Consider the following 23289-nt stretch of genomic DNA (forward strand, 5'->3'; position numbering starts at 1 on the left):
AGAATTGTATACTTGCTGTCCTGTCTGCATGCTCAGTATTGTCCTTCCTTCTCACCATGTCTTTGTGAAAGAAAAGTTCTTTCCCTTTTGGGGTTTTACCTTGATTAATGAGGCAAAACTCAGGATAAAGAAATTTTGTTTATTAACGTGTTTATTAAAGTATTATTCAAAGTGGAAACACACTGACAGACTGATCACTGGAGACCAGCCCAGATTTCAGGCTCGGCCAGCTTTTTATAACAAAACTTTTGTAACAAGAGACAAATTTTCATAGGTTTCCATCAGCAAAGAGAAACTCCATCCATGCAATTCACTTTCTCTCCTGACTACATGATACTTTGCCCAGAAGTGAGATGTGTCTTGCCTACATCACAGACCAAATGACACCCCTCCCCCAACGCTGATTGACCAGCAGGGTTGAGAACACAAAGGGTCAGATATCTTCTAATATCCTGGCTAGGTCTGCAAAGCGAATGAAACAGGCAAAGAATGTACTGCAGGATTCTGGCTGACTGGCTTCATGCTTCCATGAATTCCTACCCAGTTGGATAGATGGATGGAATCTACAGAGTACCCTGGCTGCCCTAGGCCTATACTTGCAGTTTGGGAGTCTTTCCTCTCCATCAAAATGTGATCTCATTAAGTGGTCAGTAGCGGCAGCAGTAGCAGTAAAAAGGCAGCTCTGTTACATGTCTAGACCTTGTGCTATTTGCCTTAAGGGGAGAAAAAGGACAGGATTTGGGAGAGAGGGCATTAATATTATCTAGTGGGCAGATGAGGTTTCCCTTCTTTCTATCCTTTATTTTTTCCTTTCTTCCCTCCTTCCCTTCCCTCCTTTCTTCCCTTCCTACTATAAGGATGATAATAGAAATTAACTATTGTTATATTAGTTTTGAGGTAAGAAGTAGAGAAGTTGGCTTGAGAAAGAATTGGAATTTCAAACAGAGCTGAGACAGTATCAGTTTTAAGTCTAACAGTTTTTCTGTGACAGTTGCTTTCTGGGTGTGGTCAGTTGGTCTCTGGCAGTTGGCAGAGTCACTCACTCTCTATCTGTGTGTGTGTGTGTGTGTGTGTGTGTGTGTGTGTGTTTCTCTCTCTCTTTCTGTCTGAGGGAGAAGGAAAGGAGGGAAAGACCTGAAAGAGCTTAGTGTTTTCTTTTTCCAACTTGGGGAAACACTTGTGACTATCTATTGCTATTTTTATAGATTGTTTTAACTCTGAGAAGACCAAAGAAAACCCTGGTCTTTGGTTTGGACTCTGAGTCTGCTAAGGTTCAGAGTCCTAAATTGGTTCTTATTGAGGCTCTGCCAGCTAGCCTTTGTTATTTTTATAACTTGGAGACAAAGTTAAGAATTATATACTTCTTATAAGGATAATAGTGTTAGTTTATTGAAGAATAGGGAAAATTTGGGTTAGTCAGATCAGGAAGGATCAAGGTAGCCTGTGGAAACAAGAGAAGCAATTCCTTGCGGAACTAGGGAGTTTTATTTGGCTAGAATTAGAATCCCTTAGAATTAGAAATCCTTTTTTATCCTTATATTTTCGATTAATATTTTCTTTTTCACTCATTATTTTTTTGCTACCTTCTTCCCTCTTTTCTTCCTTCCTTCCTCTTTCTCTACTTCCTTTCTGTCTCCATCCTTCCTTCATTCCTGCTCAGCAAAGGGCAGTTTACTAAGGTGGTTCCAGAAGGCAGTCCTAATTAATACCTAATGCGATTTCTTTTGTTTTTGTTCTTAACCCTAATTCTAATTCTCCAGTCGTGGTAGATCTCAGCTTTGTGAATGAATACGAGAACCTGGATTTCTCCTGCCAAACCTAAGACTGACCAGAGCCCTAAAATTTCAGATTTCCCCTGAAGAAAAAGGATTCTAAGGTGGCCATATTAGTTCTCCCTATAAGGAAAGTGTCACTTGGAGAGGTAGAGGCTGGTGGAGTATTATGACATAAGATGGAGGCCCTCTAGGGCACTGGCATGTGATTTTCTAGGGGCCTTATTTCATCCTCCTTTCTCTTATTCTCCTCTTGCTATTACCAGTAGCAATTGCTGCCCAGCATGGTTGTCCAGTGTGGTCAATGAAGCAGAGACTTGGACCTGGGGCACTGCTTTGCCCTTGTAGCTTAGTAGCCTGAAACTGAGAGAGACCCATCCTAGGTGAGTGGTTTCCTTTCATTCTGTCCAAGCAAGAGGAAAGTCTAGTTACTGAGAAGGAGGAGTGGGGAGATAAGTTTTTGGTAAGTAACTGCAGCTGGACAGCTCCATTGATGCCCTAAAATTTATTTATTTTTTGGTAAACTTCTCTAGAGACATTTTCTTCTCTAATCCTAACCCTAACCCAATTCTAATTCCAGTCCCAGGCCCTAATGTCAGTTCTGGTGGACTAGCCTTTTCCCTTGCTGCTAAACTAATTTTAACTTTGCATTTTGAACCCTAAACTTAACTGGGAGAGTGCCAAAGTTTGATGGGAGGCAGAAGAAAAGGGAGAGCAACTCGAGGCTGTGGCAGGCAGGGAAAGAGCAGAAGACAAGGTCAGGAGGCTGGGAGCACACAGGCCCAGTGGAGCAAAGCAACCTTGAAGGGATATTGTAAGCACAGGAGGCCAGTGGCCACCATCTTTCTTTTGATCTCTTTGACTTCCTCTTAGGGCACAAAGAAGAGTGGTGGCTAAAAAGGAGCACTCTGATCCTGGAAGTTACAAGGATGAGGTATGAGGCCATAGAGTATTTTGATTGATATGTCTGCTCAGAAGCAGAGTTGATTTGATCATGGTTCATGGTTCTAGAACTTGATGGGGTGGTGGGAAAAAAAGGAGAAAGGGGCCATGGCAAGACAGTCATTGAGGAAGAGATGACTGTTCCAGATAAATTGGTCTACTTTCTACATAACTTCTATCTTTCAGCTTTGTGTCTGCAAAGGCCATCCCTCTTGCCTACAATATATTAGGAGAGAGTTCTCCTCATTGCTGCCTCAGAATCCTTGGCTTCCTTTAAGACTAATCCGTGTGCCATTTCCGAGAGGAAACCTTTTCTAAACCCCTATATCATTCATACTTCCTCCTTCCTCAAAGTATTATTTGTAGACTAGAAAGAATGCAAGGTCCTTGAGAATAAATTTTTATAAAACATTTGATGGGTTAGATTGGTAGGATATACAATCCATAAAGTGAAATGTAAGCTATTATTATTGATATCAGGAAGAAGCTATCTGGATGGAGGTCAAAGAGATAGCTTCTGTTATAAATGGGTACATCGACATCAGTATCTAATAAACTTAAAAGTGAGTCAGTTTTACAGAACCTGATTATCATTAGGTAAAGCGCTAAATTCAAATTTCTGAACTTGTAAAAAATAATGACCAGATCCTAAATTATAATGATCTCTCTATGTTATTTCAGGAGGAGAAGCCTGAGATGGCCAGCTAGTTTTTACCAAAAGTAGTAGTAGTACAAAAGAGTATATCTGAAATGTGTATTTTCTCAGTAACATTTACAAATTTCCATTGGGTTTATTTTTTGTAACATTAAAAAAGAAAAGGGAAAAAAATTCATCTGACCCAATAAATATAACTAAAGTTAAGCTTTACAATGTATATCATACTTCAGCTTTACTCCCAGTGGAGTGCCTGCTAAACATTCATTAAATTTTTCATCCATTTCTTGACTCTGTGTTTCACTGAACAGATTTTTCCAGTCTCCAACTTCTCCTAGAAAATACAAGTAATAGGACCAGATTAATTGGTATGCTCCTTCTTAAACATATTAGTCCCTGGATTCTAATTTTATTTGGATCAAATGCTTTTGTTTTGGATATATGAAAAAAGACACAAAAAAGAAATGTTAGATACAGTCAGACAGCAATATTATTTTCCAGGTAAAATCAGTGACAAAAAAAAAAAACCCAAACGATCAGATGACATCCTTCTGTAGAAAAAAATTACCCCCAAGGGTTTTTTTTTCTGGAATTTACTACCAGGTCACGAAGGTCACACTACCATTGTAGATTCTCTTCTAAGGAATATAGGGTTTAAAAATGAAATGATGTTGTGATATAAGATCTAATCCAAAGAGTTCTCCCTTCTTCTCTAACAGGTTTTGATACCTGACATTCCATCTGAAGTTCCATATGAAATGTAAATATCCCTGGGACATCTAACACTTTATTTTTTTAAGCCCTTATCTTTTTGTCTTAGTATCAATTCCAAGACAGAAGGGCAAGAGCTGGGCAAATGGGGTTAAGTGATTTGCCTAGGGTCACACAGCTTGGAAGTATCTGAGGCCACATTTGAACCCAGATTTCTTCAACTCCAGATCCAGCATTAAAACCATTGTGCCAACTAGCTTCCCCATCCACATATTTTTTCTGAGTCAGAAGAGTGTTAAGAGCTAGGCAATTGCTATTAAGTGACTTGTCTGATATCACGTAGCTAACAAGTTTCTGAAGCCAGATTTGGACCCAGGTCCACCCAGCTCCAGACCTGGCACTCTATACACTGAGTCACCTAGCTGTCCCATATCTAACACTTTAAACCAACTAAGTAATATTAAGTCAGGTGCTTCCCCTTTCTTCATCCCAAACACCTTTAAAATTCAAAAGGACTACTCCTTTCTTAAATTTTTGAATCGTTGAAAAGATTTAAGTTGAAAGTAAAAATTTTCTTTACCTTGGAAATTTTTTGTTCCTACAAATGCCCTAGACAGCTTGACCAGGTCTCTCAACCAGAAAGAATGGAGTGGTGAGATTGAAAGTAGATTTGGAATTAGTGGATGTGATCTTGCATGCTGGCTATCCACTTCCCTCATAGTATGACAACAGAGTAAGTCACCTTATCCCTCTGAAACTCAATTTCCTCATCTGAAAAAATGGGTTTAAACTAGATAATTTCAAAAGTCCCATCAGTTCTAAATCTATAAGACTAAAATATTCTTTGTATATCATTAGTAACTAGAACCATAAACAAAAAACCAAGAGTTTTATTAAGGTCTATTTTTAACTAAGGAAATCAATCATTGGCAAAGCTAGGAAAAAATAACCAACCCTAACTTCATCCTGAGCAGTCCCTTCTCTATTATAGCTTTTACATTTCTTTACATCAAAATGAAGATAGTAAGGGAGCACCTCAAATTCCCTTTAGAAACTAGATAACTCAAGAAACTTAGTAATTCAACATTCTTAAAATTAATGCAATTTTACCTTTTCGAAAAAGAAATGGCCCAATTGGACCATGTGTTTCCTGAGACTTTGCTCTCATTGCTTGAAAGGTGGTCCGATCTGAAATGGCCTGAATCTGCTCCCCTGTCAGAGAGAATCCAAAGAATTCTGCCATTTGTTTCACTCCCGCGGCCAGATTCTGAAAACAAAATTTACCAGGGTAATCTTAAACACTGCTTTCTCCTCTGCCTATGTGGATTTGTTATCTTATTCCCTATAGGTGGATTTACCAAGTTTTTTGGTCCCAGGACCCCCTGGTTTTCAGTAAATCTTCCCATACCTCCAATTCAATATAAAAAGAAACAAACTGTAGGGAAAACCATGCAGGTGCACATAAAATAAATAAGTTAATTTCAATAAGATAATAGTTATTTGCCAAGCATTCTCCATATCAAGCTTTGACAAGCTTCTCAGAGCCGCAAACATGTACCCCAGCTTGGACTCCTCTCCTACATGCATTATTTCAGATCTTTTTTTCTCTTCTTTTATAACCTTCTCCTGAAATCCCTAACCACTTAAGAAAGATAACCTGGCTTCCCATTTCATTGAAAAGAGGACATCCAATGTACTAGGTTTGATGTCGGAGGTTCTGGGTTCACATCCCTGTATGTATGGCTTGATCAAGTCACTTAACCTAACTATATCTCAGTTTCCTCATTTGTAAAGTGGGGAGACTACCCAAAGGAATCAGTCATAAATCAAAGTCCAAAGCTATATACCAAAGTATTCATAGCAGCCCTCTTTATAGTAGTAAAAACTTGAAATAACATTAGTAACTACTGAATGAGGAATAAAATGAAAAAGCTATAGTACATAAATGTAATGGAACATTATTGTAAAGTTTAAAATATGGCAAGTATGAGAAACGTTGGAAGATCTGTATGAATTTCTGCAAAACACAATGCAAAATCAAGATAATATATAGAATGACCACAACAATGTAAATGAAAGCATCACCAAAAGGAATCTCTGAGTAATTGGGGGAAAAAACCAAACATTCTCTCTAGTGTCTGGCACATAATAATGCTTAATAAATTCTTGTTAATTGATCCTGAAAAGAGATGATGAAATATGCTTCTTCCCTCATGACAGAGAGGTAGAGGGACTGTAAGCACAGAATAGTGTATGCATTTCTAGGTGAGTTATTTGATTTGGATATTTTTTTTGCTTGATTGTTTTTCTTTATCACAAAGGGGAATGTATGGGATATTTTTTAAAAGGTATCAGCAGCTGGGTGGCTCAGTGGATTGAGAGCCAGGCCCAACGATGGAGGTCCTGGATTCAAATTTGGCCTCAAACACTTCCTAGCTGTGTGACCCTGGGCAAGTCACTGGACCCCCATTGCCTAGCCCTTACCACTCTTCTGCCTTGGAACCAATACACAGTATTGATTTTAAGATGGAAGGTAAGAGTTTAAAATAAATAAATAAATAATATGAATTAAATGAATGAAAACATAAATGAAAGATTAAGTGAAAGAGCTGAACTCATTTTTTAATATTTCTTGCTGCTCTAAATTTACGATTCTGTTGCCTTCTTCAGTAATTTGCCCGAGCATCATCTCCATCTCTATTCTACATCTTTTACATTTCTCTTGCTACTGCCCTCTTCCCATTTTCAAATACATTCAGGTCTACCCAAATCTAAAAAAAAAAAGCCTTCCCTTGACTCTTTTAGTTCACCAAGTCACCACCACCCCATTTCTCCACTCCCTTTTGTCTAGCAAAAAAAAAAAAGTCCAATTAATTAGTGACCTTATAATTGCCAATCCCAATATCCTCTTTTTTAAAGTTACCTACCACTAACTAATTCTGTGACTTTGGACAAGTTGATTTCTCCATCTGTAAAATGAGGTGGGATTAGATGATCTCCTAGATATCTCCTATCTCTAAATCTCTATATGCTTTAGGAATATTACTTTTATAGTTGTGTGTAAGATAGAGATGAGAGTCTTGAACATGGTAGGTAGGTGGTACAGTGAATAGAATACAGGGCCTAGACTCAGAAAAACATAAGTTCAGGGGGCAGTTGGGCAGCTCAGTGGATTAAGAGCCAGGCCTAGAGATGGGAGGACTTGGGTTCAAATCTGGCCTCAGACACTTCCCAGCTGTGTGACTCTGGGCAAGTCACTTGATCCCCATTGCCTAGCCCCTACCACTCTTCTGCCTTGGAACCAATAGACAGAAGATAAGGGTTTTAAAAAATAAAAAGAAAGAAAGATATAAGTTCAAATATGGCAACAGACATTAACTGTGACCCAAATCACTTATCTTCTATTTGCCTCAGTTTTCTCAAATGTAAAATGGATATAATAACGCACCTGCCTCCTAGGATCGTTGTGAGGATCAAATTAAATATTTGGAAAGCACTTGGTATAGTGCCTAGCACATAATAGGTACAATATAAATGTTTATTCTCTTCATTTTCCCTTTATTCCACTGCCAGAAAAAAAGTCTACATATAGGGCTTTCATATACAAATAATATCATTCCTCTGAAAGAAAAAATCTTTCATAACTCTTCTTTTTATACCTTGCAAAATTTTGGTGCCACTTCCCACCATTTAAGGTACTATTATGCCCTTTCATTTTTATTTAATGTAATTCTCCTCCATACTCCCAATGTGTAGCTGAATTGGATAACTTACTTCATTATACATTCATGTCTTCATGCCCTTGCTAACGCTGTTTACTGCCTCAAGTAGAAGCATTAAACTCTGTAATTCAGCTATAATATCTCCATATGCTGATTTACTATGTGACATTTTACTACAAATAACCTCAACTTCTCACCTCTCTCAGGTCTTCATATAGTAGAAACAGAATGTTTTCATCATCAAGGTGTTTGTTCCAATTGATTGCATAGTCAAAGTAGCTTCCCCAAGAAACTAAGAAAGACCAAAAACACATTATAAGACATTTCAATAAGGGAGAACAAGAAATAGAAGACCATGTTACAAATTAAATTCAGCAAACATTTATTAGACAAATACATGAAATTATAAGCCAGGCATTGTTCCGGGTACCAGAGATCTATAGGCAAAAATAAGATAGCTCCTGCCTCCAAGAAGCTTGCATTCATTTGAGGGCAGGGAGGAGGGAAATAAAATACACTGACCAAAAAAAACCCCAACAACTTTGAGAAGGAGTGAATGGAATGAATAGCAGGGAGGGAGGGAGGGTTTCATGGAGGAAACAATAGCTGATATGATCCTTGAAGGGAGCTCAGGATTCTGAGAAATGGAGATGAGGAAGAGGCATATTCTATACAGAAAATCTGATTGGCAATGACAGACATAAGTCTAATTGGGTTATAATGCAGAGTGAGTAAAAGGGAGCAATATGAAATAAGAAATAAGGCTTTAATAAATACGTATGTATCTTCACTAAAGTCCTATTTTATAGTTTTGTCCTAATAGGCATGCCATAATCTGGTAGGTCCTACAAAATTCAAAAGCTTTAGAGCAGAGAAGCAATGTGCTATAAAGTAGAAAACAAGTCCTAGGGACAAGAAGAGCTGGGTTCAAGTTACATCTCTGGAATGCACTTGTGTAACCCCTGTCAAGCCACTTAGCTTTCCAAGAAGCTCTTTTTAACCCTTACTTTCTGTCTTCTTAATAGCTCTAAGTCTTGAAGGGCAAGGGCAAGAGCCAGGCAAACAGAGTTTGGTGGCTTCCCCAGGGTCACATAACTAGGAAATGCCTGAACCAGATTTGAACCCAGGTCATCCTGTCTCTAGATCTGGCACTCTATCCACTAAGCCACTTGGCTGCCCGGACCCAAGAAATTCTTTAAGACTACAACTTGAGAGCAAATAACCTTATCTATTAATAGAATTTCCTTACTAGGACTTCCAAAAACCAATGAAATCACAGTTCTGGTTTCCCATTCCCTGACCCTAAAAAAGGCTTTTAATATGGTCCTATGGAAACCATGAATTTTTTTTATCATTATTTGGTATTTATTTAACATTATTTGTTTTTACATGGTTCTTTGGAATACAAATTGTTCACATAGCATCATATATTTAAGATTAGAAAAACGCATAGCGGTCAACTAATCTATTTTTCTCATTTTTACTGAGGCTTTGGGCGATTGAGCTATCCACAGTCAAACAGGTAGTAAATGGCAAAATTAGGATTTAAACTCAGGTCTTGTGACTTTGAGTTCAAGACTCCAATTTCAGTTCTCTTTCTACTACATTGTTTATTTATATCCTAAACCTAAATATAACTATGGATATACTCTACATTATGCAAATTCTACATGTTAATCTCTGCCCAGATGTGATCTAGTGCAAACTATCAGTAAATATTACAAGGAGGCAACTAGTTGGCTCAATGAATAGAGCGCCAGGCCTGGAGTCAGGAAGACCTTAATTCAAATCCAACCTCAGGCATTCACTAGCTATTTGATCCTGAGCAAGTTTCTTAACATCTGTTTCCCTTAAGTCCATTAGAAAAGGAAATGGCCAACCATTTTAGTATCTTTGCCAAGAAAACCAATATGGTATCACAAAGAGTTAGATGTGACTAAACAACAAGGATAAAAGAGTGCCAACTGTTTTTTAGCGTTTTAACCACGCTTTCTTAAAGCCCTTTTAAGATTCCCATCAATAGCTAGATATTTGTGAATGCCGAAAAAGAGAGGGAAGCACTATAGTATGAAATTTGGGAATACTTGACAAATCTCTCCAGGAATAAGGAAATATTTAAGAACACAGAAATCAAGGTGAAAAGAAAAATCTGAGACTTAGGTTAACCTCTGACAGTGTTACAGAAAACATCTAGTTTTTGTTTCAGCCTGAAACAACACAATAGCAACTTTAGCCAAGTGAACTCTTACTTGCTCAAGTCTGGCATTTAGATTTTCTCTATATGGAGTCTTAAAGAGTTTCTTACATTGGGGCAGTTGTCTTTGTAGGCCCTTGCCTTTGCCCTTCTGTCTTAGAGTTGTTAAGACAGAAAGAAATTTGCCTTTGCTAGCCAAAGTTCATTTAAGTAGTATGTCATTTGGCAGATCAGTCAATCATTCAACAAACCAAGCTTTGGAAAGGAAAGGTTTAATTTTTTTTAAGTAAATACCCAATAATTTAGGGAATAAGGAGGAGACAGTAGAAACCAAAGGGAACAGTAAAAGTCTTGAGTATGAGACGGTGTTGAACAGTATGGTACTTTGAAGACATTTAGAAATTCTAAGAGGTGGATTGAGGAGAAGGTATATTTTAGTTATGGAAGGTATTCTGTGCAAAATTACAGACACTGGAGATGGAATGGAATGTGAAAAGAATAGTAAGTAGATCAGTTGGCTGGACTATACAGAAGGACAGAATTTGAAGATGGGTAATAGCACTAGTCTGGAAATAGATCATGAGGGGCTCTAAATACCATCCAAGAAGTTTTTGTCTTCTCATAGACTCAACAGGGAACTTTTTTTTATACCTATACCTTCTGTCTTAGAATCAACATTAAGTATCAGTTCCAAGGCAAAAGAGCAATAATGGCTAGCCAATTGGGATTAAGTGACTTGCCCTGGATCCCACAGCTAGGAAATGTCTGAGGCCAGATTTGAACCAGGACCTTCTATCTCCAGGCCTGTTTACTTTGCTATGTAGCTGCCCTACAACAGTAAGGTTTTGAGAAAGGGAGTGATATGGTCAGACATGTTTCTGGATGAATTGAAAGGAAGAGACAGGAGACAGAGAGACCAATATATATTGAGAGATTAAGTAGTTCTTACAATAATCTTCCCTCACCCTTAATTGCTTTGAATTTTATCATCTGATCAATCTTCTATTATCTTTTCATTCCTTATCCCTTTCTATTACTCTCTAAGATGAACAAAATAAATCACTGGAGATGGGGTTCCATCTCATTAACAAAAATCATGTCCCCCTTTTTATTCTATGGAAATAAGTTGTAGAAAAAGTAAAGATCACTTGATGAAAAATTAAAGAACTACTAATTCAAGCTCCAACAAATATATTAGAAGTATTTTTTTAGGTTCTGATTCCTAAAACATATTATATCTCAATTAGATAAGTGAAATAAAATTAAAACAATCTAGGGTGTAAAAATTAGCCTAGGGCCAAGATAAGGATCTATCTCCTTTGGCAGCTGTTAGGGGCATATATTCGGTATAATTTCTTTACCTTGGACTTAACCAATAAGCCTCAGTTTTATAAACTGTAAAGTGAGAAGATAGATGAAATGATCTCTAAAATTCCTTTTAGCACCACTAGTCAATGATTCTATGATGCCAAGGGGTAGAAGAAGAAAAAACAGTGAGGAAAGTAGATTGACACCAACCAGCAGCAGCACCCCTTTCTCAGCCCACACATACTTCTCTGTAGTTGCCCTAGGAAAAGGACAGGAGGATCACATGCTGCATCAGATAAAATATCACTTTTTGACATGGCATAATAGTTCCAGATATTACTTCAAATCAAGAAACACAGAATTTGATAAAATCACTAAATGTTTGAATCAGAAGGGACCTTAATGTCTATCTAGTCCAACTCATCATGAAAGGAATCTCCAATATAACACACCCAACAACTGGTCTTCCAACCTCTACTGGAAGGCATCCAAGGAAGAAATCAGGGTTTGAATCACCTCAGTTGCTTACTTACTTACTGGTGTCATCATTAATGTGGCTCTGAAACTCTCAGATATTCTTATCTATAGACTGAGGTAATAATGCTTGTACTATCAGTCTCATAAAATTGTGTGAAGAAGATGATTTGCAAAACAAAGTGCTATGGTAAGTATGGATGATAATGAGGATGAAGAGACTTGGACAGCTTGCCTCTACACTGGTTTGCTCATTTTCTAGTATATATGCTATTGTAACATGCTTTTGTAAGAGTCCTTCCATAGGCAGATCTTTATATTTATCTTACATTTATTTTGTTTATATTTTGGGCCTTTTTATATGTTCTTTTACCTTTATGGAATGTCAGTTCCTTGAAAACAGGCATTGTTTCATTTTTGTCTTATATACCAATTCCCAGCACAGTGTCCGGGCATAGTGGCACTTAAAGTTTATTGATTGTTTGATTCAATATGTTATCAAAGGATATCATGAATATTAATAACTTGAGATTTTAAATTCCAGAGATAATGGTACAACAAACTATAAGAGAACTAATTTCTAGCCTTGGATAATTCACTTAACTTCTGTGGAACTCAGCTTCCTTATCTATAAAATGGCTTCTGAATAAAAATGATATTATGCTTTGATATGATTCTACTTATTTGACCACAGGTTCCATTAAAAGCCTTCCTATATTTACCACATGGGTCCGCATGAAATGATATTTCTTTAAGCAGCAATTATACCTTGTCCTTTCATGAAATAGCTGAAGAAATCATCCCAAGAGCCAAAGCTTGGAATATCAGGAACATCATTGTGGAAATGAAAAAAAGATGTTGCTGTATCTTTTGGATTTCTAAACATCACCAAAATCTGCAGAAGAAAAAAGAGTTTATGCAATTTAATTTAAATAATTTCATTTTATACCTTTGTGACAACTGACTAACAAGTAGAGAAAATACCTCTTGCTGTGGAGGTAACAGCAGCATGACATACCCTGAGTCTGTAGTCAGAGAAATGGGGTTGAAGTCATGTCTCTGATGCTTACAGACCTTGGACAGATTGCTTTAACTTCTGAGTCCCAGTTTCATCCATTTGTAAAATGAGGGGGTTATGATACTGGGAGATGCTGCCAAGTGGGAAAGTCTTCAAGTAGAATGAGTATGAACTGCCTATCTAGTTGGCATCCAAGAGAAATAAATTACTAGGATAATGAAATATTTGGCCACAGCACCCTTAAGAGTAGCAATTATGCTTTGTGGATGGAGGGAGTACCAATGAATCCCATGAATCTCAGAGAGCTAAAATACTAAAATAAGAAAGTCAAGAAATACCAAAGTAATAAACAAAAACAAATATGACCCCTGCTGCCATCACTTGAAAGAATCTTAGTAAACAATTGAGGAGGCAGCATGGTACGGTGGAGAGAGAACTGGATTGAGAATCAGAAGATCTGGGTTTGGATGCCAGCTTATGTACATCTATCTTTGTGAACTTAAATTTATTTAACCTTGGATGGTCTCAATTTCTTCATTTGTAAAATGAAATAGGACAATGGACCAGGATTCCTACTAGCACTAAATATATGACCCTAAAAACAATAACATATGGAATCCAGAGCTTTTTATCACAGCCACAGGACATCTACCTTCCTTCTTCAAGTCCAATCCTCCCCTTCCCTATTAAGTCTTTGACACTTCTGATTTTTATTGCCATTTCTTTTCCCCTCTCTTCCTTCTTTGTTGTGTGTGTGTTATTGCTGTCTTTGTTTTTATGAAAGTTATGTCCCCTTATCATTCACCTTCATTTATATTAAAGAAAAAATTATGCAAAATAATAGATACAGAAACTGTATACTACATGCCACATTCTATACCCATAGTCCTATGTTTCTCTGAGAATAGGAAGGCATATTTCATTATCATTTCTCTAATTTCTAAGATAATTAAATAGAGTTTGATTGCTTTGTAGTGTTTTTAAGAAAATATTATTATAGTCACTGTATATTTTGTTTTCCTGATTCTTCACCTAGGTGGTGCAATGGATAGCATGCTGGACATAACATACATAATAGACCTGAGTTCAAATTTGATTTTAATCACTTACTGGCCTTGTGACAACAGGGCAAATCACTTAACCTCTATTTGACTCCATTTCTTCATTTATTAAATGAGGATAATGAGAGCATCTGTCTCAGGGTTGTGAGAATAAAATAAAATCATATTTGCAAACCACTTTACAAACCTTAAAATACTTTATAAAAACTAGCTATAATTATTCTGTACAAATATTCATTCCTCCAAATTCTTCATAGTCCTCTTTTCTTATTGTAAAATATTTCATTATATTCTCAGATTTCTTTCATATGTGGATATTTTGGTTGCTGAAAGGGGAAGAAAAAAGAATATTTATATAAGGAGAACTAATGAAAATCATTTTTGCAAGTACAGCTTCTCAGATAAAATGCTGAGACACAGATTTTTCTCAGGGCCTGAAAAACCTGTTTGAAGGTATAACAATAACTGAGGCAAAGGCGGATGCAAGGTACTGTAGATTCACTGGCTTATTTGTAAGTAACTCTTTTTCAGAGTTGAATAGGTCATAAATGCAAAACTGTTAAGTCAAAGAATTGTTTAGGATGGAACAGTTCCTCCCAATTCTCCCTCCTACTTTGTACTCCAATTCTACCTTCCTTGCTCACCTTTATCCAGAATATCTTTCTTTATTAGTGGAGTTCATGGCATGTAGTAGGTGTTTAATAAAAGCTTGTTGATTTATTGATTGTTCTCCCCCTATTTGGCCTTTTTCTTCTCAATGATTATTTGAAAACTACTTGGTGATAAGAGTCAGAAAGACCCAAGTTCAAATCTAGCCTAAAATGCTTTCTAGATGTTTGACACTGGGAAAATTCCTTCACTTCTGTCTGCCCTGGTTTCCTCAACTGTAAAATAGAGATATAAATTGCACCTATTTTCCAGAGGCTGTTGTGAGGATCAAATTAATCATATTTATAAATTGCTTAGCACATGATAGGTGCCTAATAAATCATTGTTCCCTTCCACTTCTCTCAACATGTTTTTTGCTCTCCTCTATGAGGCAGTGTGCTATGGTGGAAACAGCCCTGGAAAGTGAAGTGAAAATGCTTGGGTTTAAGAACTTGCTCCATTATTTACCAGTAATATGAGGTTTTGAGCAAGTCATTCAATTTCAATGACTATAAGTAATGGATATAAAAGCATTTTGTAAGTAGAAAAGCCCTATTCAAATATAAGGCATCATTATCTTAGTCTTTTCTCTGAGGAATGAAAGAAGCAAAGTGATCAAGAATAAAAGGAAAGGTGGTAAAGGGGGGTATTGGAATTCCAGTTAATTATTTCTATGATTTATTAATAGTCTTTTATTAAATTACAAGCTCCTGTAAAAAGGAATTCTTTATTCCTTTTTTTTTTCTAATTTAAAGGGGATCTGGTGCTCCTCCTACCTTAGAGATTAACCAGCCCACAGTGACAGGAAGTAGGACTGGGAAGCCCTCTGCTGAGCCAGCATCATTTGAAGGCTGGCAATAGCTGACCGGAGAGTCAATTGCTGACTGTTGGTGAGTTGCTGAGAATTAGGGCTGGCAGTTATGGGGAAGTTGGCTGCTGGTAGTGTGGGTTGGTGTATAATTGTAGGAATATAAAGGCGGGCCTGAGCTTACCAACAGGGCTTTTGGCTTTAGCCTTTAAAGGACTTTTTGCCTCTGGGATCTCAAGAGAGCAGGAGGTCTGTCTCATAGGCAAGGATCTGCTGTCAGTTGGCTACTGACAGTTGGGCAGGAGTGAGTGAGTGAGTGGTGGCTATTCATTTTTTTAAGGAGTTAGGTAGTTAGTGAATAATTTATAGAGGGAGTAGGTTAGATTTGGCCTGGATGTGCCAGGCAGAAGAAACTGTCCTTAGAAGACAGTTAGAGGTAGTATTAGGAATTTTAGGTATATTGATAGGGTAGAAGATTAGTAATCTCTCTTTCCTCTTTTTTGATCCCTCCCTCCTTTACTATGTTCTTTTACTCTCTCTATTTTAATTAAATTGTTCATTGTTAAAAGCTGCTAGAAGTTTTCTTTTCTCTGGCTCAAAGGGATACTATTAACTTAAAACTCTACTATATTCTCATTATTATTATTAAACTTAAATTATTAAAAGTGGCTCTCTTATTTTGTCAAAACCCCTATTTTAACCCTTACACTCCACAGGAGAAGAAACTTTGTCTTATTTATTGTTATGTCTCTCTGTGAGTGTCTTGGATTGGGAGATTTGAAGGTAGAAAGAGCCTTCCATCTTGCCAACTCGAAAGTTCTACCTTGCACCAATCATACTTGCAAAGTTGACAAAAATGGTAAATGACAGGTGTCGGAGGGTATTCAAGAAAACAGATAATACATTGTTGGTGGAGCACTGGAATAGTCCAGCTATTCAAACAATTTAGAACTATACTCAAAACATTACTAAACTGTGGGCAGCTAGGTATCTCAGTGAATTGAAGGGCGGGTCTAGAAATGGGAGTCTCTGGGTTCAAATTTGACCGTGTATACTTGCTAGTTGTATGACCTTGGGCAAGTCACTTAATTTCCATTGCCTGGCCCTTATTGTTCATCTGCCATGGAATAAATGCATAGTATTAAATCTAAGATGGAAGGTAAGAGTTCTTTAAAAACTAAACTGTGCTTATCTTTTGACCCAACAAAAGACTAGACCTATATAACAAAACAGATCAAAGGAAGAGGAAAAGATGTCTGTACAAAAATAATTATTATAGCAGCCCTTTTTGTGGAGACAAAGAACTGAAGCTCTTTCAGTTTGAGAGTGACTAAACAAATTATGGTATATGAATATGATGGAATACTATTGTTGTGTAAGAAATGATGAAGGAGATGGTTTCAAAGAAATCTGGAAAAACCTCTGGGTACTGATGCAGATTAAAGGATGTAGAACCAGGAAAACAATGAATACAATAACAACAATGTTGTAAAGACAAACATAAATCTATGGTTAAGATAATAACCAACTATAATTTCAGAGAATCCATGTTGAGATCTAGAAGGCCAAACTAAGATTTATTAAATACCCTTTTCAGAAAAGATTCAGGATTTCTTCATTGTCTCTGAACAATGAAAAGAGATTTCCTAAAACTGGAAGAGTTTCTAATTATATCAGAGATGAAGAAAAATAATACAATTTCTGGATATATAGCTGTCAAAAAAGAGACAGACAGGAATTCACAATTGCACTAAAGGAAAAATATTTACCCTATACAAATACACTCATAAGATTTAAAGGATAGACTTGTGAGATATACATTTCAAAGACACACTTGGAAAGCTTAGAGTGAGTTAATTGAAAGGAAGGTTTATAGTTAAAAGATAAGTAAAGAAGAGAAATCATGTCAGAAATGATTGAGGATTTTATCAATAAACATAGGGAAAGGAGTCATCTAGGTTTCACAGCCATTCGTTATAACTTACTCTAAAATTTCTTTTCTCCATTAAAGAATAGTTGGGGGTCTCATTGGTTTAATATACCTTAAAGAAAGCTTCAGTTTTGCTATGTGACTTTCTTAACAATTAAAGTGGATATGTTGAGCCTAAATAATAATGCAGTAAATGACTCAGAAACTCTTACAGCAATATAATCAAATATGAGTTCTGTTTCAGAAATTTTAGCACAAATAAGTGTGACATGGAAAGGTTAATTCTGGAAGAAGGTAAAGAGAATGAATTCCTATAACATAAAGACAGAAAGTATCCATAAAATAAATGAAAGACATAAAACTGAAACCAACCCCATATCTGACATTTATTTCAATAAAACTTTGTGATGAAAAAATGAACTAAAGGCGCTGTGAACATTTCAGTGACAGTGGAAAGGGCATCCTGTGCACACTCACCTTGGCTTTATTTGTGAAGATAGACTTGGGCAGTTTGTCATAATGGAGATGTGTTGCCAAAATCCTTGGAGATGGGAATTGTTTCATTCTCTGTAAAAATGAAAAAACAAGAGAAGAAAGATTGCTATACGCTCAGGGTTGGCACTATTCATTTCTTAGCTTGGGGTAGGATGTCAGCCCTGTATTAAAAAGCCTCCTCTGTCATCCTCTTCCCTGTCTTCCCTAGCCCTTTCCTCCATTTTTAGATTGGATCTTCTACTGCCCACCCATTGTTTGACCAGATCTTCAGCATCTCTCTCTTTCAGCAGTGAACTAGGACTGCTCAGGCCTCAGCTTTGTAATCAGATGAGGTAGTTGTATATTCAACATTTTACTCTTTAATTAAGTCTCTCTGCCTCTCTCATGATGTTTTTCCTTGTAGTCTTTCAGGCTGCTGATCTCTTTCTAGCTATTGCTTCTTCTGTCATCCTGTACCTTCAAAACCCTTCCACACACCTGTCTTCTAGGATGGAAAAAGGCAAAAGGGATTTCCTTTCTACAATGTTTTTTGTTTGCTTGTTTGAATAACAATTTCTAGATGTCAAACAACTTATTAAACATAATTGTTTATCATCTAAATAGCAGGCACTGTTTTGGATGCTCAGGATTCAAAAGCAAACACTGAAACAATCTTGAGAACCTTAACATGCTATTTATGGAGACAGCTGATAGCACATTAGAATTGTTGCTCAGGATATCTCTTTTCATATAAATGTATTGGATGTCTAACCACAGGAACTTTTCAGAGCATAGCAGACTCTGCTTGCTGCTGGCCCATATAGAAGAGGCTGAGGAGCCTGCTTCCAGAAAGACATGATATGGAATGGAAGGCCTTGCTCTCTGATTTGGAACAATACAAACATTCTGTAACTGGTTTAAGTCTACTAATCATGTGAGTAAGGGACGGATTATTGATTGACTGCTAACCTAAAACTCGGGTTCATTAAAAATATACTAACCAGTAAAGCCTGGTTAGAAAGGCTATTTGTCCTACTCTTTCCTGGCTGGATGCTATCTAGGAAAGAGAGGCATTCTATGAACCTCTGGATGAGGAGGGACTTTGAGCCCTTCCCACTTGAGATCAGTACGTTGCCTATGAACACAAGGGGCTCTTCTTTGCATTTCTTCTTTCCTATTTTAGGTGAAGGAATGTTGGAGCTAACCATGATGATCTTATGGAATTCAAAGCTTAAATAGTGAGTGCCAAAAGTCTGGGCACCAGAGTCTATGCCTGGATTTACCAGAAACCAGATAGTGAAGAGCAAAGATCTGTTTGACCAAGTAGAAACCTAAGACATCCAAAAGGAAGCTACAGCAATGGATCCAATGTCTAGGCTCAATTTGGAAGTGAACTTGATGGGACAAACATAAATACTAGAAAAAGTTTGATCCTATTCTCCCAAGTGATAAAAATTATATAGAGAAAAGTATACCCCTACATGTTGGGAGAAAATGCTTTGTAACTTCTGCTCCTGCTGTGTATGAAGTAAATAACTCTTTGTAAAATCTATGATGTAAAAGAATTAAGACATGAATCACTGGTGGTTAATATTAGGGAGAGTACACCAGAATGGGGATAAGGTGGGAATGGGCTGTAACCATAGCATCAGAGCAACATTCCTGTGTTGTCAATGCTATACATGCTTAGCAAATACACAAAAAATTCTTTTTTCCAAGAAAGATCAGTTAGAGCTTGCATTGAATGATATCTATCCAGGCATTATTTAGTCAAAGCTAAGAGATTCCTTGTTCACAATAGCTTTGAATATCTGCTTGTATTTGTAACCCCAGTGCTTGGAACAATGGTGTGGTAGATATTAAGTGCTTAATAAATGCAGAATTGCTTGTCAGCTCCAGGAGGGGGATCATGAATCATGTAACCATGGAAAAATTTTCTAAATTAAAAAAAATTTTAAATAAATATTTTATCTACCTGTCTCCCTAAGGGTACACTGTAATTGACCATGGTTGAAAAAAAATAGCAGCACAGTACTTGTCCACCTATCCCAAGGTAGATTTAAAACTTCTACTCCAGAAAGCTTTGAATTTACCAGCTCCTCCACATTTTCAAAATAATCTTCAAAAGATGTCTCTTATAGAGCCTGTTCCTACACCTCATACTTTGAACTTGAACATTGATTAGCTAATTTAACCAACATCATGATCTGAATATCCTTTTGCTGCTTGACATACTTTGGATAAAAGTTACATGATTTGGGGAAAATTACTTAAGATCAGCCTATATCATATCTTTAATGTATCTCCACAAAGGAAATCTCTTTTATGAAATCTGATTCTTCAGGCAATAAGTTTCTGCTGTAAAAGAGCACCATGTCAAAAATAATTGGAACCAAAATACAAATAATATAGACCTATGCTAAGTAAAATATTTTAAAGAACATGCACATTTACTAAATTACCTTCTATATTCCAGAAAGTATCTGTAATTTACAAATGAATCTTGTAATATTTATTTGGGAAAGGAAATAGGAGGATTGTCAGTCTTGTTTCCTTTCCACAATCTTGAAGGTTTGATTGGTTTGCCTGCAAACTAATCTGATGCTGAAGTGGGATCACAATGGGAAGCAAAGCACCACATCTTTCCTTAGCAGTCACAATATTCTGAAATCAAACATAGCTTCTCAGTAGGAAAAGATGAGGACCTCTGGTGTAAAATGAGAGTGATGAGTCCTGAAGTTTAAAGTTTCATTCTGTACTACTCGACTTTCCTACTGAATTTTAGACCCTTTAGTCATAGCTGACTTAAACATTAATATTTAGCTTTCTAATATAAATACTCTTACTTACTGAACTAAGATTTATTAATTGGATGGAAAGATTCCTTTCCTATGTTAATCCTTCTATATTTCAGAGCTAAAATACTAACCTGATATTTTTCTGGGTCTCCACATTCAAGAACTGGAAATTCTGGATGTTCATACTTTTGTGGGGAGATGGTACAGATTATTTCACTAAAGATCTGGAGAAGCCAGTTTGATCCTATATCAAAGTAAGCCAAAAAGAAAAATTAGTTGAAAACACATAAAGGGAAAATGCCCAAATGTAAAATATTTAAATAAAAACATCCTTACTAAAAATTAATCTTCTTAACAAAAATATAATAATTGTATCTTTACTTCTGATAAATATTCCATTGATATAGAATTATAAATGTCAATTTGTTAGCCATCTTGTTTTACACATGCATGATATAATATATCAAAATTCACAGACTAAAATTTGCAGGGTAGTGGTGCACTAAATGATTTATATTTACCACACTTGGGATAGGATGCCAGCACTATGTCCTCTCTTCTGGCTTCAAAGTGGTCCAATGCTTGGAAAGTTTCTGTAGTGCATATGGTGATTGGATAAGTGATTCCTTCATAGGAGAAAAGTAGACGAGAAAGGGCAGTTTCTTTAGATTTTTCCAAAGCTTCATCAATGTATTCAATAACTTTGGACTTCTGGGCCATGTTTGCTTCTTGACATGAAACTGTTCTGCTGTTATTCAGAAGAAGTGGTAGATTTAAACTAAGCTCTCAGGGGGTGGAGTAATGGAAAATCCTAGGGCTTTTTCTGTCCTCATGAGAAACATTATTTTTTTCATCTCTCTTCCTGCCCATCCTCCTACGGAAAAAAAAGAATAGAAAAGGAAAGAAAAGAAAAGTACAGGTGCACAAAAAAGACCAAGGAAATCATTGAAAATTAATCCATTCTAAAGCACAGAATCCAGTGGGGGGATGGGGGGGGGGCAGGAGGAGTATAATAAATCTGTCATTAAGCCACACTTGGCCCCAGAGAAGAATTGTAAGATGAGTTTCTTTAACTACTTTGCAGAAAAGGGAGATTATGAGTTTGAAATATTTCATATATTGTCAGAACTAATTGATATACTAATTGATTTTGCTCAACTGCTTTTTTCTCTTTCTTTTTTTTTTACTCTTTTTATGGAAATGATTTATTGGAAACAGGAGGAGATAGGCAAATATTTTGGAAAGAAAGTCCTTGGAACTGTTAAATGGTTCAACATCAAACAAAGAGGCTTGAAAAAGGGACATAAAGAGGAGCATAAATTGGCAGACCTTAATCACAGGCTGAGGAGGCTCACAGTCTGACCCAAGGCTGGCATAGCTGGTTGGGAAAGAAGGCAACTAAGAAAGTGGCCACCTACATGTGGCTGGTGCTTCTTCTTTCTCTGACCCACTTTTAAATTTAATAAATAATTATAAATTAAAATACAATCACCAGAGAATTTTAACCATAAAAATTGTGCTAGAGATGTTGATTCTTAGACTTGTGACTTTATTAATGTAGGGAACTCCTGTTGGGGAAAACTCCCCATTGTTAGCTATTAACTGTTTAGCAACTTAATACTTTTGGGGAACTGCCTGAAACACTAACTTTAAGGGACTTGCCCAGGTTCACATGGCCAGTAGGGATTTCTGACCCCAGGTCTTTCTGACATCCAGGCCAGCTCTTTCCACTAAGTCAGGCTGCCTCTTCCGAGAAGCCAGATATTTCTACAAGGAAGTTTTGCTACCTTAACTATCAAGTCATGAAAAATAATCATTTGCTCATGAAAGTTTATTCACTAAAACAGAGAGACAAAGAGAAACAGAGACACACAGAGATAGATGGAGGGAATTAGAGGGGAGGGGGAAAAGAGAGACAGAGAGAGATAGGCTTCTTCACTTACAATCTTAAGGTGGTAACAACTCGCTGACCAATCACTTGAGGGTATTATCATTTGTTCTATAATCATGTTAGAGTCAGGTGAGGAAGGATTAAGATCTTAATTGGAACATTTTTTATTTATTTACTTCTCAGTAAGATGAAACAGTAAAGGAGACTACAGCAGATCATATTATGAAATTAATGCCTGTAATTATATAGGAGGATTTGGAGAAAACCTTGGTTTAGTAATATAAACTCATTTTCCTGTTTCTTAGGATCATAGATTTGGAGCTGGAAGGCATCACATTCCTCCTTCATATTTTGCAAATGAGGAAACTGAGACACAGTTTAAGTGACTTGTCCTGGGCTACACAGATATAGGATTTGAACTCGTTTCAATTTAATTCACAATATGGATTTGCACATTATTGTGCAACTCCTATTGACTTTTTTAATTTAAATTTTTCCAGTTACCAAGCATTTATTTTATCTCCCTCTCCCCTTCCCTAACTCACTGGAAAAAAATGAAAGAAAAAATCCCTTTAAAAAATTAGTCAGCATACATAGTGAATCTCCAAGTTAGCCATGTCAAAAAAAATGTGTTTTAATCTGCACTTTGAGTACATTACCTTTCTATAAGTACTTAGGTAACTTGTTTCATCAATGCAACTCATTGATGAAACAAGTTATTCATAATCATGGTTTGTCATTGTATTGATCAATGTTCTTAAATTTTTCTAAATTGTTCATTTGTTATATTGTATATATTGTTATATTTATTGTTTTCTTGGTTCTGCTTATGTCATTATAGCAGTTTGTATGTCTTCCCAGATTTTTCTGATACCAAATCTTT

General features: G+C 36.5%; 1 protein-coding gene across 1 annotated transcript; it reads right to left on the bottom strand.

Moving 5' to 3' along the window:
- Positions 1-274: 274 nt before the first annotated feature.
- SULT6B1 (sulfotransferase family 6B member 1) lies at positions 275-21387 on the bottom strand. Its single transcript, XM_001380857.4, has 7 exons — positions 21037-21387; positions 20647-20759; positions 17721-17810; positions 12547-12673; positions 8000-8094; positions 5191-5347; positions 275-3703 (listed from the first exon to the last, which is right to left on the bottom strand). The coding sequence occupies exons 1-7, from the start codon at positions 21233-21235 to the stop codon at positions 3573-3575; spliced, it is 912 nt and encodes a 303-aa protein (XP_001380894.2). The 5' UTR covers positions 21236-21387; the 3' UTR covers positions 275-3572.
- Positions 21388-23289: the final 1902 nt, after the last annotated feature.

This window comes from Monodelphis domestica, chromosome 1 (genome assembly GCF_027887165.1).
Source record: "Monodelphis domestica isolate mMonDom1 chromosome 1, mMonDom1.pri, whole genome shotgun sequence".
Classification (NCBI taxonomy): domain Eukaryota; kingdom Metazoa; phylum Chordata; class Mammalia; order Didelphimorphia; family Didelphidae; genus Monodelphis; species Monodelphis domestica.

Excerpts from the sequence above, each read along its gene's own strand:
- SULT6B1 (XM_001380857.4), bottom strand. The coding sequence starts at position 21,235 with ATGGCCCAGAAGTCCAAAGTTATTGAATACATTGATGAAGCTTTGGAA. Across the intron at positions 5,348-7,999 it reads TATATGAAGACCTGAGAGAG|AATCTGGCCGCGGGAGTGAA; the intron begins GTGAGAAGTTGA and ends TTTTGTTTTCAG. Across the intron at positions 3,704-5,190 it reads GCCATTTCTTTTTCGAAAAG|GAGAAGTTGGAGACTGGAAA; the intron begins GTAAAATTGCAT and ends TGTATTTTCTAG.